At 47.5% G+C, this 17796-nt stretch overlaps 1 protein-coding gene and 1 pseudogene across 5 annotated transcripts; one reads left to right on the plus strand and one right to left on the minus strand.

Moving 5' to 3' along the window:
• The first annotated feature begins 46 nt into the window (after positions 1–46).
• LOC122567940 lies at positions 47–2560 on the plus strand (annotated as a pseudogene).
• A 26-nt stretch (positions 2561–2586) lies between these two features.
• Positions 2587–8165, minus strand: LOC122567936 (protein distal antenna-like). Of its 5 annotated transcripts, none has more exons than XM_043727113.1 (2): positions 7883–8165; positions 2587–5335 (listed from the first exon to the last, which is right to left on the minus strand). In XM_043727113.1, exon 2 carries the CDS (start codon positions 5159–5161, stop codon positions 3779–3781), a length of 1383 nt encoding a protein of 460 aa, XP_043583048.1. In that variant the 5' UTR covers positions 5162–5335; positions 7883–8165; the 3' UTR covers positions 2587–3778. The 5 variants fall into 5 exon arrangements, with proteins under 5 accessions (XP_043583048.1, XP_043583049.1, XP_043583053.1 ...); XM_043727114.1 differs by lacking the exon at positions 7883–8165 and adding an exon at positions 7604–7876; XM_043727118.1 differs by lacking the exon at positions 7883–8165 and adding an exon at positions 6207–6419.
• Between the last annotated feature and the right edge of the window lie 9631 nt (positions 8166–17796).

A 17796-nucleotide genomic window follows, 5' to 3' on the forward strand; every position in this document is an offset into this window, starting at 1 on the left:
GAATCATGACTACCTTGGATACAAATAAATAACGATAACAAGCTGAAGTTATAACGGTAAAGTTACTAACCTCATTTCTGCTCTAAATCATTTATTTATTATGAAATTACAAATGACCGAAGAAGTCGAACATCACGAAAGTCACGAAAGTCATGAAAGTTACGAAAGTGTATCAACTTATTCGGAAGAGGAAGATGATAGGTCGAAGAAAGAATCAACGTACGAAAGTCTTCTTGAAATAACACGAGAACACATACAGGAAGTGCAACAAGAATTATGTCTAATCAAACTGTGTTGGCCCGAAGTTGACCGCACAAAAGATCTCTACCTAAAAACACTTCCGAATAGTTATTGTAGTGTCAGCGGTAAAGAGAAGCTGCTCGCGTGGTACGCCGAAAATTTTCGACAACAATTTCACGTGAAATATCCAAATCGAAAACCGCTATTGCTAGCGTGCGAAAATGAATGCGGTGTGCAAGTAAGTAAATTATTAAATGTACGATGAAGTTCAGGATTCGAATGAAACTGCGGTCTATGAATGGTTCATTTCTATCATTCCTCGTTTGTGGTTGAAAACCCTAACACCAGACTAAAGTATAAAATTTATTTTAAGGCATCAATCCTTTATCACTTTAGGAGAAATTATACATGTTGGAAGAAACGTATTGTTGTAAATTTATAAAATTTTTCAAAAATTGCAGAATTGGTCGTTTTGACCATTCATAATTTTAATCATAATATACGTATTATCAAACATAACATGCTCTATGGAAATTACGTAATTGGATCAAAGTTTGGATCATGGTGATGAATACGTCTTTATGAAAATGTCAGTTGTTTAAATAATTCTATTTTTATTCATATTTCATTTCGTTAAAATTAATCATTCTTTAAGTATTAAAATAAAGGTATTAATCGAGACTCGAACGTTAGTTTCGATTTATCGATTCCTTCATCCTACGATAATTTTTTCAATATTAGGTTATTTGTTCAAGACTCTCTTTCGCGTGATCGAAGATTTTTACCTCTTAAAAAACGCAGAGATCGTCCGTTGGAATAGTTACAAATCAATATACGTCGTTGGCGCGATCTCTCGAGTCGTCGCGTACTTGATTTTTAAATATTTCAAAATGGTGAACAATAGTAATGTACAGGGAATTAGTTTGCGTACTCTTTAACTCGATTTATCGTAATTAGCCGAAAAGATTCTCGAATGTTTATATATGTATAACATCATATATATTTACATTATACACTTTTTTCTGCACATTACAACACGTGTTTCGTTATTTCCCTTTATCTAAACAGTAAGTAACTTTTATACAAACGAAACGACGTTCGTGAAAAATATGTATATTCAGTGCCAAAAAAGAAACGATCCGTCTGCGCAATCCACCTGCAACGAGTTACTCTTTAAAACAGACTTAACTTGTATCCTCACGTTCAAGTATCTTCTAGTAAAGAAAGTTTCATTTCTCGTTACTCACGACTACATACCTGCCGGTACATCTTTTCAGTAAAAAAAGGATAAGTTAAAGAATTATGCGAATATTTGTTTCGACTCATTGTACAAAGGCATTATTCTTCTGTATAAAGATTAAAACCTGTTATAAATAAAATGATCAGTATCAAGAAATTTTCTTTGAGTCGTTCAAGAGTGTTCTTTTCAAAGGTAACGAGGAATGTCATTCTTGATGTAGACTAAGTTTTTCTCTCTATTATCGATATTTTTTCTTATTCGTTTGTTCTTCATTTAATGTAAGTAATGGAAATACAACTGTGTAGTAGGAATTTTTCTAATACACTCGAAACTCCTTCTACAATCTAAATAATAAAAATAAATTTCGCTATACATTTATTTATATGTTTTAAATGAACTACAACACATAGTATGCACTTTGCGTACAAGTGCATTGTCACAGTCTTATTTACACGTACTGTTGTTCGACAGTACCTTCTTTACTTTGGTTTTCTATTGTGTGTTACTTTTATAAATATATTTTGCTAACCGCAAGATTATTTCCCTTTAACGGATATCTAATGTTTCGCGCGTCATGTGATCGCGATAGAAGAACAATTGTTTCGTCAGACTATGTTCCCTATTTCAGAAAAACGTATTATCTAGGAGGAAAATTAAATAGCAAACTTATAAATGCTTCACATGACGCAGGGGAAATAAAAGAAAACAGAACAAAAATAAATACACGGAAAAAAGATTTTTTTTGGGGAGGGGGGGGAATAATCTTGCTGCAATAAAGTAACACGTAGAGTAAGAAAAAGAAATTAAGAAGTAGGAAATGTTTTTATAGTTTAAATCGTTTCTCTTGCAGAAATTCGTGTCTACTAGTATCAGACGAAGTACACTGCCATATCCAGAACTGTACACGTGGCAGGGGTGCGGAAAATTTGTCAGTGACTATGTCGAGTACGAGCCTCTGGAGAAAGCACTGAGTATGGTAAGTAATCAAATGTATTTTCGTGAAACACCTTATTTCGTAAAGTTTAGCGATAAAGGTCTTTAAATATCTATGTATACTTTTATATATAATATATAATTTCTCATCGATATAACAAACATCTTTTTGTCACTTTTTTTTTATTACGATTTTTTTCATTTATTTTGCTTGGACCATTTAGTTTCGTGCGAGTCGCGTGCACACATTATTTTAAATCTTATTATTATTTACCATACGTAAATACGCACTAACAGAACGAGAGGTAGAACTGTTCGGGATAAAAACGCAGTCCACAATTAAATATCGCATATACGAAGCTATGTATTATTCCTTTTCTCCTCTTAGACATATTCACACAATAATTAGAATGTAACGGCAAAACTGAAACGTGTTCTCGACCGTAGATAACGCAGTTTTGCGATCTTGATTTCCGACTTATGGCATGTATAACTATCGCATGGGTTATGATAATGTAACGGGAATTTGGTAAAAAATATTGAAAACGCAATATCGTCCATAGGTCGAGAAAGAATCTGTGATCGTAAGGAAATTTTCCGCCGCGCGCACACGCACGCACTTACACTAACGAGTGATAAGTTTAATCGATAATTATACCTCTACGAACGTTTTAATTTTTGTTATAATTACAATATTCCATTCATGATTTTGGTATATCCTCTTATGTACAAGATTCTAATAAGAAAACTGTTGAATCATTACGATCCATTTTGATTTAGCCCGATTCCTACGTAAGGTACCTCGAAAAAAGGAAACGAAGAATGGAATAGAAAAAGAGTCGAAAATATAGAACAAAAGGGGCGAAAAAAAATAAATGAAAGTAATTCATCGAACATGAGGAGCGGGCTTGAGAAATACATGATCGTATTTGATTCGTTTAAATAAATTGACATAATAAGAAGTCCATTGAACATGATAGAAGGCAAACACTGGTTTTCCCTCTTCATACTTCTTTTTTTGCACACATACACACACGCGCAGGCGAATCGGTAACACGAGGTGTACTAATCCTCGGCAATCGGCACGAACGAAACGACAAAAAATATAGAAAAGAACGAAGAAAATGAATGCCCCGTTTCAACGGGTCGCGAAGAGTTTGACGACGACGGTATGTCGCGTACAATAATGTTCGAAGACCAACAACGAGCAGTAGCTAGCTACTCTCGTACAGTCATTTTCTGTGTCTGTTTCTGTCCGATTCTACCTATCTTTTTTCCACCTCATGAATCGCGCGACAATCGCTAACACACTCTTTCTTAAGAATATACATTTAGCATCACAGTTTGTGTCTCTTCTCTCCTCGCCTACTTTCTACTTTGTTTCGAACTAGACGACGACTTCTTTCTATATGCCTTCAGACTGTCCAGTAGATATTTGAACTGTATGATCTGAAGTCTTGTAACCGACGGATCGGAGCATTTGTCCATCAACCACTTCAAGAACTTCTCGCCGTGCCGGATCGCTTCCTCGCTGTTGCTCGGCACGTCTTCGCCATTCGCCTCGTGGTTCTCCGCGGGGGCGGCGGCGGTGGCGGCAGCGGCGGAATCCTCCTCCATGTTCAGGTTTCGTAACACATTCTCACTGTTGTTGCTACTAAGTACATTGTCGAGCATGGCCCTCGTCTTGCTGGGCGATCTCTTGGCGATCGGACTGGGTGCTGGCGGCGTCGACGTTATCAACGGGAAACTGCACTGCTTGTACCACTGCCAGAACCACGAACCATCCTGCTGATTGATGCTCGGATTGAAACTCGCCGACTGTTGACCGAGTAGCTGTTGCTGCTGCGTCAGCCACAGCCATAATGCCTCGTCCACCTTCTTGTTGTTGCTACCGCTGCTCATGTTTCCGTCCTTCCTCGACTTGCTGCTCGATCTTGGAATGTTATTGGTCTCGTTTGTTTTCCGGGGAGAGGCGGGCACCGGGGTAGATGGCGCTTCCGCGGCAGGTGGCAAACTCTTTCGTGTGCTGCATGATTTTGCGACCACTGAATCCATTTGCGTCGGTGCAATCGCTGAGAGACTATGCCTCTTGTTACTATTAGTCAAATTATTCATGTTCGTGAGACATGCGTTTCCGGTGTTCTTTGTGTATTGAAGCCCGTTCTCGACGAGACCGACGGTGCTGCCATGCGACAAAGCCGGCGACATACTCAACAAATTTTTGGCAAGTGTGCCGGTTGCACCTGACAACAGTCCCAATTGTTGCAGAAGCAACGAACTATTTTCGGGTCTCATGCCGGCCATGCTGGTCATCAGTCCTACGTAATCGATCTTCGGTTTGTTATCCGGTTTACCATCCGAGTCGGTACAAACGTCACCCACGAACGACGTGCTCGCGCTCGTTACCGATGTCTGTTGATCTATTTTCGACTTCTTCACACAAGGACTTTCGTCCTCGCTCGACAAATTCGCCGAGCCACCGGCCAAGTTAGCAGCTGTCACGTTCGCGCCGGAAGACGAGGCGGGCGAGTGGGCCTCGCTATCCGGCGTCGAAGAATTCCTTGCCATACCCCTGATCTTGTGCTCGGATTTGCACCATCCGCGTAACGTCGACTCCGGTACACCGATATCACGAGCAACCGATGCTTTGCTCTCTCCCTCGTGGACCCTCTGTATGGCGTCCATCTTCTCCGAAGCGGAAAGCGCTCTTAAGGGGCGCTTACCCGGTCGCGCCGATTCACCTCTCATTCCGGTGAGGCGACTATCTTTCGCGCCTTCCCGGAAACGGTCCTTGTAAACTCCGTCCTCCGTCGTCGTGATGCCTTCGTAGATCACTCGCAGATCTACTTTGGTGGTTTTGCGATCTGCGCCACGCGACTTAGCGCCAATTTCCAACGCCTGATGAGTCGTCCTCGTAAACGCCTGTAAACGTTAAAGAGAGAATTGATCAGTGTCAGTGTCTAAAGGTTTTTGCCGCATGCCACGCTTAGCACGATTTATCGAGCGCTTCCAAGAGAACGCAATGCAATCGAGGAATCGCGCCAACTCTATCCGAAATTACTTTACGAATTCGCTAGGAACAGAGGTTGATTTCACGAAATTAATAACGTCGAGGATGAAAATGCATCGAGTGTGGTAATACCGATCGTCGAAGAAAATGTCGATGACAAAGAGGTGGAAAGGGCGATGGAACAGAAGTTTCGGGAAATTCGAAAATGTCACGATGCTCGAGCGGAATTGGAGCGCGACGAGCGATGATGGGTGTTTCGCGTTTGTCCTTGACGGCCGTCCTTTCGTCGAATCGTTGCGTCGAGTCTGTGTGTGTCTTTTTTTATTGGCACTGTCCCTTTCTCGCGAGCCGGTTGTCGGTGTATCTCTGTCGCTGGCTCGAGAGTTGCGAACGCACGCACAACAGCGAGCGGACAAGACAGAACCGAGAACAAAGAGGAGACGCTAAGCATTCGTACACAGTTTGCGCGAAGGAGACGGAGAATAGGCGCACGATCGTCAGGGCTCGCGGACGACGAATATATACAATACACACATTCGACAAGAGAAAGAAGGATAGAAGGCGACAAAAAGAGAACTAAACGAGCCAAAGAACGCGCGACAACGAACGAGGAAAAGAAGACGGCGATGTGTCCGAAACGCACGCTTCGAAACGCGACGACGAAAACTGAACTAATCTGACTACGGCTACGGCTGCCCGGTACGACCTCTCTCAGAGGCACGATATTGCGTGTGTCTCTAGTTGCGTCTTTGTCTCACACGAGTTCATCTTTCTCATTCCTACCACTTATTCCTCGTGGTACAGCAATAATATCGTTTCCCGCGCGGACTGCGGATTGGCTGATGTGGCCGCGAGCGAAGAACACCAGAACACCAAAGCAACGTGCACCGTTTTACTCGTACTAGCGCCGAGACGAGAACGTGTGTTTCAGATCGAGGGAACAAGAGAGAAAAGGGTAGATATGAAACGAGAGAAACGAAGAGATGAAAAGACAGAGGGCAGGAGGCGGAGGACGACGACGACGAGGAGGTGGTCGACGACGGTGTACGTACGGGACCTAGTAGCGGAGAAGTGTGGCAAACGGAGCGAGGAAGAGAGAGAGAGAGAGAGAGAATAACGCTGCCACAAGCAAGGAGAAGGGAGGGCGGTAGACGAGGAGGGGAACCGCCCGACCGAGTTGTTTCATTCATAAAAAAGTTCTTTATTACTCTCTGTGAGCGCATGTGCTATTCCACGGAGGAGGACCTCCCCCGACCGGCGTAACCACGTTTACACACGGTATTATTTACTACTGCGCGAGATACGAATCGCTGCCACACGCCGTGGCAACGGTACGGCGTACGGATCTCTTCCGTATCGTTGCCCACTGCTATCGAGTTTTCTTTTCGGTTTCGTACTACGTTCTTTCAACATCGAGTATCGGTTATCGGTCAACGTCGTGTCAGAAGCGTTATTCGTCGTCTATTATCGTCGCGATCGTCGTCTATTATCATCGTCACAGTCCAAAATCGTCGCAATTTCACAGGGCCTGATTCTCTCCGTATCGAAATCACCTTACTGACGCTTGTCGATTCGAACGAGGCGATCGGTGAAGGACGGTACTCGCACACACCAGCACGCACGAGTCGCGAAGCTCTCTCTTACTTTATCGAGCACGTCGCGCGCGTGTGTCCCCTGTCTCGCGGACAAGCAATTGGAATTCCTCGCGTGTCCACACGCAGGTCCGATATAGTTGGATGGCGCGATCTGGAACGTGAACGTCGATCGATCGCCTTCTCGCGCGTCACAATACCGCTCGAGGCTTGCTGTGACGTTTCGTGACAACGCTCGGAGAGAACGGACCAGACACAGGATAAAAGAACAGGAGAGGAAAAACATGGAAAAAAGTTCGAACGGAGCAAGCACGTTTATAAACGCGAAAGAATCTTTCCCTCGATCTCTTCTTCGTCCCTTTGTGTTTGGTGTCGCTTTTTCCCTGTAACCGTAACCGAGAAATTCGCGCGAGCGCGTGAAAAAGATTTCGCAAAAAAGTTTCTTCTATTACGGAAGAGTGACATTCAGAAAAAGGGGAACAGAAAAAGAAACTTTCAACTTGGAACTAAAGTCGACGAATTTGGAAGCACTCCGTATAAATGGTGCCAAGCATGGCACGCCGGCACTGATCGATCTTCACTATTCACTTTTTCAATTCACTTTCTTCTCTTCACTCAGAGTCGATCGATGATGAGATCGTCGTAGCGATGACCCGAAAAAATTTAAACAATTCTGGGATTGCGTCCCGTCGGCGCGTATGCCCGTATACCCGTAACGCGCGTTATTCGTTAAATCGGAAAAATCGGCAAGCACACTGGCGCGCTTTGCTTTTGATTTGAAACTATTCACCGATACGATATATCTTGCCGCGTGCAAAATAATAAATAATAGTCGCGTGTAAAAACCGTAACACCAACGATCCTCACCTGATGGTGGATCGACCTCGACTGAACCACCGATGTGTGCGCGCCGCGTCCCGTAGCTCTTCTCTTGTCGACTACTGAATCTGTGTGATGATCGTCACCGTTCAGTTGATCCGTCCGGTTCCACTGCTCACAGTTAAATGTTTCGATGAATGTGCACACGGTACACTACAGCTACAGACCAGAGCGCACGATGGGGGTGGGGACGCGTGAAACCAGCAACGCACGATGTTCTTACGACGAATCGCAACGCTCAACTGCTGCGGTGGTCGCTGCCGGCTTTCCACAGACTCGCAACGCCGTCTTCTGTTCCATCCCCCCTTCTGTTACTCCCGCCCCACTACCCGGACTTCCCCTGGCCGTGCGGCACCGCACCATTCGGCCCTTCCTCCCACCCCGTCCTTCGGTCCCCCCTGCGCTTCGTAAAACTCCGCCGCAGCCCAGCTTGCGCCTCGCCTTGCCTTGCCTTGCCTTGCCGTGTCTTGTCTTGCCTTGCCTTACTATTGCCGTGCCATTGCCTTGCCTTGCCTTGCCTTGCCTTGCCTTGCCTTGCCTTGCCTTGCCTTGCCATGCTTTGCCATGCCGTGACGCGCGTCTTGCTTTATCCTCGCCGTGCCTCTCATCTTGCGTATACTCTCGCTCTTCTACGCTACCTATCCTACCCCTCCTCCCTTCTACCCCTCGCCAACCCTCGTTCCTCGTTCCATAGCCGCCCTTCCGCCTGCCCCTTCGCGTTCACGTCCTTTTCTTCCTTTCGTCCCTCCGGTGTTCCTCCCATCGACGACGATGTGCTGTCGAACCGCGCTTCTCTCGTCCTTTACCCCTCCGCACCCTTATCCACTAAAACCCCTCTTCAAGTCCTCGACCCTTGCCGATTCTCTCAACCGTCGTCTCCATCGTTGTCGTCGTCGTCGCCGTCGTCGCCGTCGCCGCCGTCGTTGTCGTCGTCGTCGTCGTCGTCGTCGTCGTTGTCGTCGTCGTCGTCGTCGTCATCTTCGTTTGTCACGGATAGGGTTCTTCGGCCTCACGGACGCGCGACGTGACGTTATCATGATATAGAATAACTACCAAGAGTAACAACAAAGACAACGACTATGATTCTTCTGCACAGACGAATAGATGTATGTATCTACACATATACGTATAAGCGACGTCTATTTTTCCTTAACGCATTGCACGATGCTTTTAGTCCACGTACCTATATAGAGAGTCTCGCGCGTGCACACTGCACACGCGAGCGCGATCGCCGTCTTCGAGACACGGCGTGTCCGAGTTTCCGGTCGGCCGACTGTTCACAGCGGCAGCGAGGGAACGAAGCTAGGCGCGGTGAGGCGAGACGAGGCGCGACGAGACGGGCGAGGTGAGGCAAACGGCTGGCCGCTCGCTCGGTCGTCGTGAAATTTACGAGCGACGCGATTTTTTCGCCCGTGTCCTGAACGTTCGTTTAATTTCCCGCGATTCTAGGATCTCTCTGGCCTTCCTCTAAAATATAGAGGAAAAGAGAGGAACATAGGAGGAGTAGAGTAGAGTACGAGGAAAGAGGGTACCTGGACCCGTCGCAAAACCCTTAAATCCGACCCTCCCTTCCCCTCTCTCTCACAGCTCATGGCCCCTAGGGAAGAGCCGGATTTATGAGCGCGGCCTGAAATCCGTACGCGAACGCGGCGACGGCGGAGTTACGGAGAGCCGGAGAGAGCCGCGAGTGTATAAGAAGGAACGCCGCGCCGTTAATTCGCGGATAAATTTACCGTGCCTCTGGCGGCGTATTTACCGTGGTAAATACGCGGCGCTCGGACACCGGCGCGACCGGGCACCTACGTCGATTTCTTTTTCGCGGCCGAACGGGTATCGCGCCCTACCCTGCCGATAATTATCGTGCGCTTGTGCGCGCGAGAGAGGCCACGCACGCTCACGTTCGCATTGCAACGCCACGCCAGCTCTGGCCTTCTTCGAGTCCCACTTTGCTCGCATCGACACGGCCACGAAGCGACACGGCTTGACTCGTCGTAACGCAGGACACACGGGCAAAAGGCGAAGACGAACAGACGACGTTATATTACCTGTACGCTCTTGGGATGGGGAAAGCGGGGAATGCCTCGAATGCTACGGATTTTTCGCTCGTTCCAGAAATAATCGTACCCCGAAATATATCGGTCTCTCCCTATGTATATAGAGGCGCGTATACGTACACGCACGCTGTGTGTGCGGTAAGCGGACGTTAAAGGGGAACGCGCGCCGGTTAGAGGGAAAAAAAAACGCGTTCGCGTTTTATGTAACGCGCGGCGAACCGTTCGTACGGAGTGACGGGACGGGGGGAGGGTAGGGAGGATCGATCAAAGTCGAACGTCGATGACGATGACGGGGAACGACAAAGGGGAGGACAGCGAATAAAGAAGAGACGTTAATCGTTAAGCCGGGGAGTGAGAAGAAAAGCGGCAAACCTGGTCGAATTTATATATTACATTTTACCTATATATGTATATAAATATGGATCTCCGTTATTACTTACATATCACGTCGCGTTACGTTCGTACACGGGTCTCTATGTACATAATCGACGTACGCGTATGTAACAAACTACGCACGATGTTTATCGATAAAATTGGTGGTAGGAAAGGCAAGAGAGCGGTCTGTACCGTTATCGAGGAAACGGCGTTACGAAAATATTTCGAGCGCGCACGGAGATCGAAAAGATAGCGGTGGCGCGCGGACGTCACCGGATACACCTTATCGATCTCGATATCGGTGGCTCGCCGAGAGAGAAAGAGACGACGCGGTCGGACGTACGGCGGCCGATTAACGAACGGAGACTCGCGCAAAGGGGAAAGGACGAAGGCGTGAAAGAGAAAGGAGTGAGGAGCGGCGAGAGGCGGAGAAGGAGGAAGAGGAGGAGGATGAGGAGGAGGATGAGGAGGAGGACGGTCGGACGGATGGACGGACGAACGGATGGACGGATGGACGGACGGTTCGAGAGGGGAGAAGAGGGCAAAATCGATCGACACGTCCTCTCCGGTACGCGGCGAGGCGCACTTTGCGCGACGCGCACAGACAACACCGTCGAGGCAAGCCCGTGTGCTCCTTGGCTACTCGAGCCGGTAACACGTACAATTAATTTTCACCTGCTTCCCTCGCAGCTCGACCTTTCGCGGAAGGATGTACGCGTTGTATAAAGAGAGAGGCAACGAAAGGTTTTACAGAGGCAACCGCAACTCTCGCAACGCGCCAGGCTTTGTCGGTGTGCGGCAGCGCGCGCGCGATCGCGTTCACGCGCTACGTGACACGCTCGCCAGTCCCCGACGTAACGGTCGCGATCGTTCCGCGAAAAAGACGCGCGTGTGCCGGATGAGAGCGGAGAAAATGGCCTGGATTATTTTCGCGACAGGTAGAGACCAGGGTCGCCCGGATCTCGAATTTAAGCCACCTTCTGGCTGAAAAATTCAGTTTCCTTCCTTTCTTTCTTTTTTTCATTTTAACCAAGATATACGTAGGTGAGATTATCGTTCGAGCAAGCAAGGATATTTTGATCGTCACCTTGAATTTTTGAAATATCTTTCACAGAACAATTAGAGGCGAGTCGCTATACGTTCGAGTATAAATTACGTATTCGACGACGCGTTAGTATCGTTTCCGATAGATTCGATCATGTGCAATTTCTCTAGTCGTTAAATCGTGTTGTACGAAATGTTCGTATTAGGGAATACTCGTGGTTGCGCGGGATCGTGTCACAATTGTGTTTTCCCGAGAAAGAAGCAACCGGTATTGGTAAACAGGAAGGATTCTATCTCTCTCCGCGAGCTGTGCTAGCGTATCGTCTAAATAATTTCAACTTTGAAATTCCGCCGCGTTCCTTCGATTTATTTCTTCATTGGAAAGTTGCACGGCAAAGTCTCGCGAACTCCGCAAGCTCCAGAAACCCGGAATCCTATACGAAGTTCAAAGTCTCGTATAACTTTGCCGTATCCATATGTATCTCTCCCCTCCGTGCGAACCAGTGAAAGTGTTCCACTCTGTTAAAATGGAATAACCTTCCGTTTAATTTTCGTTCATCTTTTCTATAAATTTTACAGGTTCCGAAAAACACAGCGTGTTTTGCATATCGTTTTGTCGGTTGAGGATTCCAACAAGCAGGAGCTACTACGTTCGACTGACCGATTTTGATTGATACTTGGAATACCAGTAGAATCTAGAATTTTCACATTCAGTGAAACAAAAATTCTGATAGTTAAGGGGTATTATACGCGTGACTCTTTATGCCTTATCGTAATAGTTTGCTCTTTCTTAAATAATAATAACTATAATAAAATATAAAAATGGTAAAAATCTACGATGTATATTAGATAATAAACCGGACTATAAAATTGCAGTTTATAACCTGCGAATCGATATAGAAAAGTGAAAAAGTAAATAAGGCTTCCCTCGGTGCACGACTATGAACCAGTCTATCTAAACGTGACTTAAGCTAGCCCTCGACCGAAAGAGAAGCATCGTAAAAGTCGGCGTTCGATAATAAGGTAGAGTGAGAGCGTTCCGATAATCCGTGTTCAGGTAAACCAATAATCGATTCCTTCCTCTTAAACCAGTGACTGTTTCTTCGAAAACTGCGGTCCGTTATTTCGGCGTTGGTATTCGTCATCGGTCGTGCAACAGTAAACAAGTCTTTCCCATCGCAAGACAGTCGCTAGCCCTGGCTATTGTTCATCCAAGTATCCAACAATTTGCTGCTAATCCCTTGGGGATTATGAATCGGTTTGCCGAACGTCATTCGTGTCGCCTATTTATTACGCCTTTCGTTCGATCGAACCAACATAGACGTTCGCTTTAGACACGTTAATTACGATAATTAAGGGGACCCTTGGTAAGTGGAAAGTTTCGTGTCGTTCTATTTTATGTACGCGAATTAATATCGCATAGCTTAACTATCTACTACAGAGATAGGAATATTTTTCCAACTTCTAATTTCGCAAGAAAATTCCACTCCTTCGTTTCCACGTTCGTGTAACTATCGATAGAAATTTCGTAGAGTGATTAGTCAACCGTTTGCCTATAGTCGAATAACACGTAGAACAAAAGAGAAAAACAAAGAGGACGGTATGCTTTTGAGAAGAGGGGGCGAAGATATGATGGACTCAGCAGATAGGAAGTTGGCGAGGGTAAAAGATAGCAACTAAGAGCTAATAGGGCGTATAATGAAGAGCGGTTGTATAGCGTACGATTACGCGGATGTTTTATAGTATTCTGCCGGCCGAGGGTACGGTTAATAATTCCATAGAGCACTTAAATCACTCTATGGTCGAGCATGGTTTGACGTTGTTCTTCTTTGTTTCGCTTTTGCACGAGTATCGAACAAAGACAGAAGCTAGAAGATCGGAATGGAAAGGAACGAGCGGGAAAAGAGGATTAACTTGTTGTCCAAGTGACCGACCGTGAGGAATAAAAGAAGTTTTTGACCTGGGCCAAGTCGCTCGAGGAAAAGAGAAATTACGATACACCGGCCTGTGTACAGGTGGCTACGTTGCACGATAGTCACAGGTATTTCTGTTGCTATTGTCGTAATCAGCGACCGTGCGTCGAATATAAATGAGACTGCCGTTACGATAGATATAGAAACGTTTGGAAAATCCGGAAACAGACTTGGACGAACGCTCGAGAGCTTGTTCGATTTGTTCGCTCCCAATCGCGCGACCGTCTTTACTTGCCTCTTCGACTTTTAAAAGTCGTAACGTTGCTGAACGAATCTCGGGCTGGAGACGTTTTTCCGAGCCAACAACTCCTGTTGGCGATGAAGGGTTATACAGGTTTCTGTACGGTGGTTTATTTCAAGCCGAAGAAACGATAGAACGTTATTCGTCAAGTTTACGACGTATTAATTGTTAGGAGGTCGATATACTTTCTTTACGACGCTGTCGCAGTTGAAAACATCCCTAGCGAGCGTAGATTTGGATAGCTTTCATCATTTATAATTGGTACGATTCGACACGTGCTATCGTGCACAGCGACACGCATATATCGATATACGCGCAAGACATACCAGCTACGACCGAATATTTCCAAGGAAAATTTCTTTAAAACGTCGGGTTAAGTCAGGTTAAGGGGGTTAATCTGGCGATTCGTTTTAACGCTATTTACGAACACGCAGCGATCGAACAAGGTTCCACAGGATGATAAGCGAAAAGCCAGTCGATCGACCGCAGCTTTTTCCTCAATGGAAAATCCAAAGAGACTAGATGCAAGAAACGGAGGCCCCCAGCTTTGACGAAGACGAATGCCCGGTGTCGCGTACACTCGGCGCCGAACCACGGAACCAACAGCAGGAGAAACGAACGAACACCGCGAGAGAAGCAGAGAGAAGGACGATACGAGGGAGAGGGAGAGAGAGGCAGAGAGAGAGAAAGAGAATGGAGAGTGAAGTTCATTCATAAAAAAGAAAATTATTACGCCCGCGGTGAAGCGACTCCCGCAAAGTGAATAATGCCTGCTGCTCCCTCTCCCCTCCGCCCTTCGCCCTCTTCCCTCTCCCTGTTTTTAACTCTAACTCTCTCTGCTCGCCTGGTCGGCACAGTCTGCGACTTCTGAACGACGATTATCCCCACTCGTCCACTGCCTTTCTTTCTCTTCTTCCTCCTCTCTCGATCATCGTTGCAACCGTAAAAGATCTTCCGTGATAAACTTCCACCCTGCCACGCGGTCGAGGGTCATCTCTCTGTGCGGCTGTGCACCGAAAGTGGTATATACGAAAAAGAGAAAGGCAGAGGGAAGATAGATGGGCGGTAGGACGAAAGTTGGACGAGTTCTTAACTCGCTCGTTTAATGCTCGGGGTTAATGCAACCGCGTGGATGGAAGTTTGAAAAGAGTCGTCGATATATCGACACACCGGTCGTACGTATCGAGATCCACGGGGCGAAAGAGCAACGGAGATAGCAGTAGAGCCAGATAGAGGAAGGGAGCGAGAAATATCTAGCAAGAGCGAGTGCGGGGGTGGTTTGGGTGGGCGAGAGGCAGAGCGCATGTACGAGAGCAATGGGAGAACTACCTAACAGTTCCCGACCCGTTGACCCCTAAAGTTTGCCGAGCGAGAATTCGCATTCCGTGAATGGGGCAATTCATAAATGTATCTCCCGATGTCTCTCTTTCGTCTGCCGCCTCTCTCGCGCACCCTCTCGCTCCTCGCGGGCTCCACGTGGATTTTCCATCGCGTTCCCGTACATTCAATACCAACCTGCCATTCTCTCTCTCCACCAACCCCTCGTAAAACGATTCTTCCTTTTCTCTCTCGTCCTCGCGTGTTTTTCTGTTTTCTGTTACCGTTTCTGTTACTGTTTGCGCTATTTCCCCCCTTTTTCTCCCTATCTTTTTTCCTCCTTTTCTTTTTTCATTATTCCCGTTCTGTTTCGTTCTGGTCGTACTCGTTGTCGTATCGGGACAACAGGGACAGAGAGAGAGATAGATAGATAGAGAGAGAGAGAGAGAGAGAGATAGGGTACACGTGCCACCCTAGAATCACGGAGATGTTTTGACTCGGTTTTAATGGATGTTCCGCGTACACGCGATTAACGCGTCCCGATGCTTTTCAATTTTCGCGCAACGCTAGCTAGCGCTCGGTTCGTTCGAGCGTTCGCACGCCTCGACCCGTGAAAATCGTATTAATTGCGACGAGGGGGGATGCCGCGCATAATTGCGACCGGATTCCCTCGATCGGACCTGCAAACTAATCCTACAACGTTTACTTCTTCCTTCTTCGGCCTTTCTACTTCTCGTCTCGCTTTTCCTTCTACTTTTCTCTCCTTCTCTATATCTTTCCTGCTTTCTCCGTGTGTATCGCCGAGTTCGCATACTTTCGCAAACTTTGTTTGCTGTTCTTGAAAACTTTTCAATCGGTTTCACTGGCGAAACTCTCTCGCTACGCGAAAGATACATCGGTACCCTGTTGCAGCGGCCATTCAGAGAAACGTTTGCCTGGTGTTTGTGCGAGAATTAGCCAGTCCGTGTGTTTTCCCGCTGGAAGAGCAAGGGAGGAAAACGTGGACCCTAGCGAAGATCCTTTTAGCCGTTATTCTCGTTGAACGATGTCACGGGATCTATGGTAGGGTGAAGGAAGGAAAGGGCAGCTTTCGAAATTTTCGTTCGTTAAAAAGGAAAATCGATATCTACCACCCTCGGTCCCGCTATATGTCGAATGCCCACGCAGTTGTTACCTCGTGCCGTACGCCCGCGCGCGTATCTCTGCGATCTCGCATCTACCTGGACACCCACGTAATCGGCAGCCGAGTGGAAATCCTGGTAGCGGCTGGTCGACGATGGAAGGCGAAGATGGCGAGCAGAAAGGGGTGGTCGTGCGTAGCGAACGAACGATCAAAGGCGAAATACGAGAAACTAAAAACCACCCTGAGGGAGAAGAAATAGAAAACGAAGAGGAAAAGAAGAAGAAACGATGGAAGAGGATGAAAAAGGAGACATAGAGAGGGAAAACGCGGAGATCACCTCGAGCAGTGGCGTCTACCGTGCTTCGGGAATGTGCGAGCGAAGAAGCGAGACGGAAATACGACGTGAAACGAGAGAGGAAGAGAGACGGGGAAAGGAAGCGCGATGCAAAGGTGTGTTTGGAAGGTGTGCGGAGGAAGAGGCGGGTCTCCGTGGAAATTTACCGGAGCGCGAGTTACGGCAACTTGGCCGTAGCTGCTCCAAGCTACGCTACGTGGAGCTCTCTAACGCTATAGCCTCGACCGTTGGTTGGTTCGTTCGCTCGGCTTGCTCGTTCGCCACCCGTATAGGTATACACCGCGGCTTTCGCATCCGCGGCTAAGAGCAAAGGGGCGCCAAGGGTTCGGGTCCGTCGTCGGATGGCGGAGGTATCCTAGGTTCAGAGGGATGAGGCGGTTGCGAGAGGGTAAACCAGTCGTTTGTGCGCGATAGAAAGGGACAGATAGGGATACAGCGCGCGCGGAGCCATGGGTCGCGAGAAGCGAGAAGGACGGACGCCGCACACAGGGTTCGGGATAGACGAAGAGACGCGTAAAGGAAAGACAGAGAACGGAGAAGGGTAACGGAGAGAAAAGGGGGATGGTGAAAGCGCGGTTGGCGATGGGCGAAGAGGGCGAGAGAGAGAGCTTGGCGGCGATGTACGCGCGCGGCAAGGGTCGCTCGAGGGATCGTGGCGAGAGAGAGGAACGGGAGAGCGCGCGGTCGACGCTGAACAGCGAGAAGAGAGAGAGAAAGAGAGAGAAAGAGAGAGTAACGTGGACGCGCGCGGGGGCTTGGCGCGTTTCTGGATAGGCAAGGGGGTTGGAGGAGGGTCGAGGTAAGGGATGTGGGGTGAGTAGCGGCGACGGTCGCGGGGAACGGCGAAGTAGGTCGTGTCTCGCTCTCCCTCGTTTCGCCCGACGATCATTCTGTCCCTTTCTCTCGCCTTTGGTTTCTCTCGCTCCGTTGTGTATTCCGCGGTAAACGGCCAGGCCTGGTCGACGGACCCTCGCATGGCCTGCAGCTGTCTCCTAACCCCTCCCGTCCTCCCCTTCGAACCGCCACTCCGTCCGTCCGTCCGTTCGTCCATTCGTCCGTCCCTCCGTTCGTCCGTTCGTCCGTTCGTCCGTTCGTCCGTTCGTCCGTTCGTCCGTTCGTCCGTTCGTTCGTTCGTTCGTTCGTCCCTTCGTTCGTTCGTCCCTTCGTTCGTTCGTCCCTTCGTTCGTTCGTCCCTTCGTTCGTTCGTCATTTCGTTCGTTCGTCCCTTCGTTCGTTCGTCCCTTCGTTCGTTCGTCTCTTCGTTCTTTCGTTCTTTCGTTCTTTCGTTCTTTCGTTCTTTCGTTCTTTCGTTCTTTCGTTCTTTCGTTCTTTCGTTCTTTCGTTCTTTCGTTCTTTCGTTCTTTCGTTCTTTCGTTCTTTCGTTCTTTCGTTCTTTCGTTCTTTCGTTCTTTCGTTCTTT

The sequence above is a fragment of the Bombus pyrosoma genome, linkage group LG5, assembly GCF_014825855.1.
Source record: "Bombus pyrosoma isolate SC7728 linkage group LG5, ASM1482585v1, whole genome shotgun sequence".
NCBI lineage: Eukaryota > Metazoa > Arthropoda > Insecta > Hymenoptera > Apidae > Bombus > Bombus pyrosoma.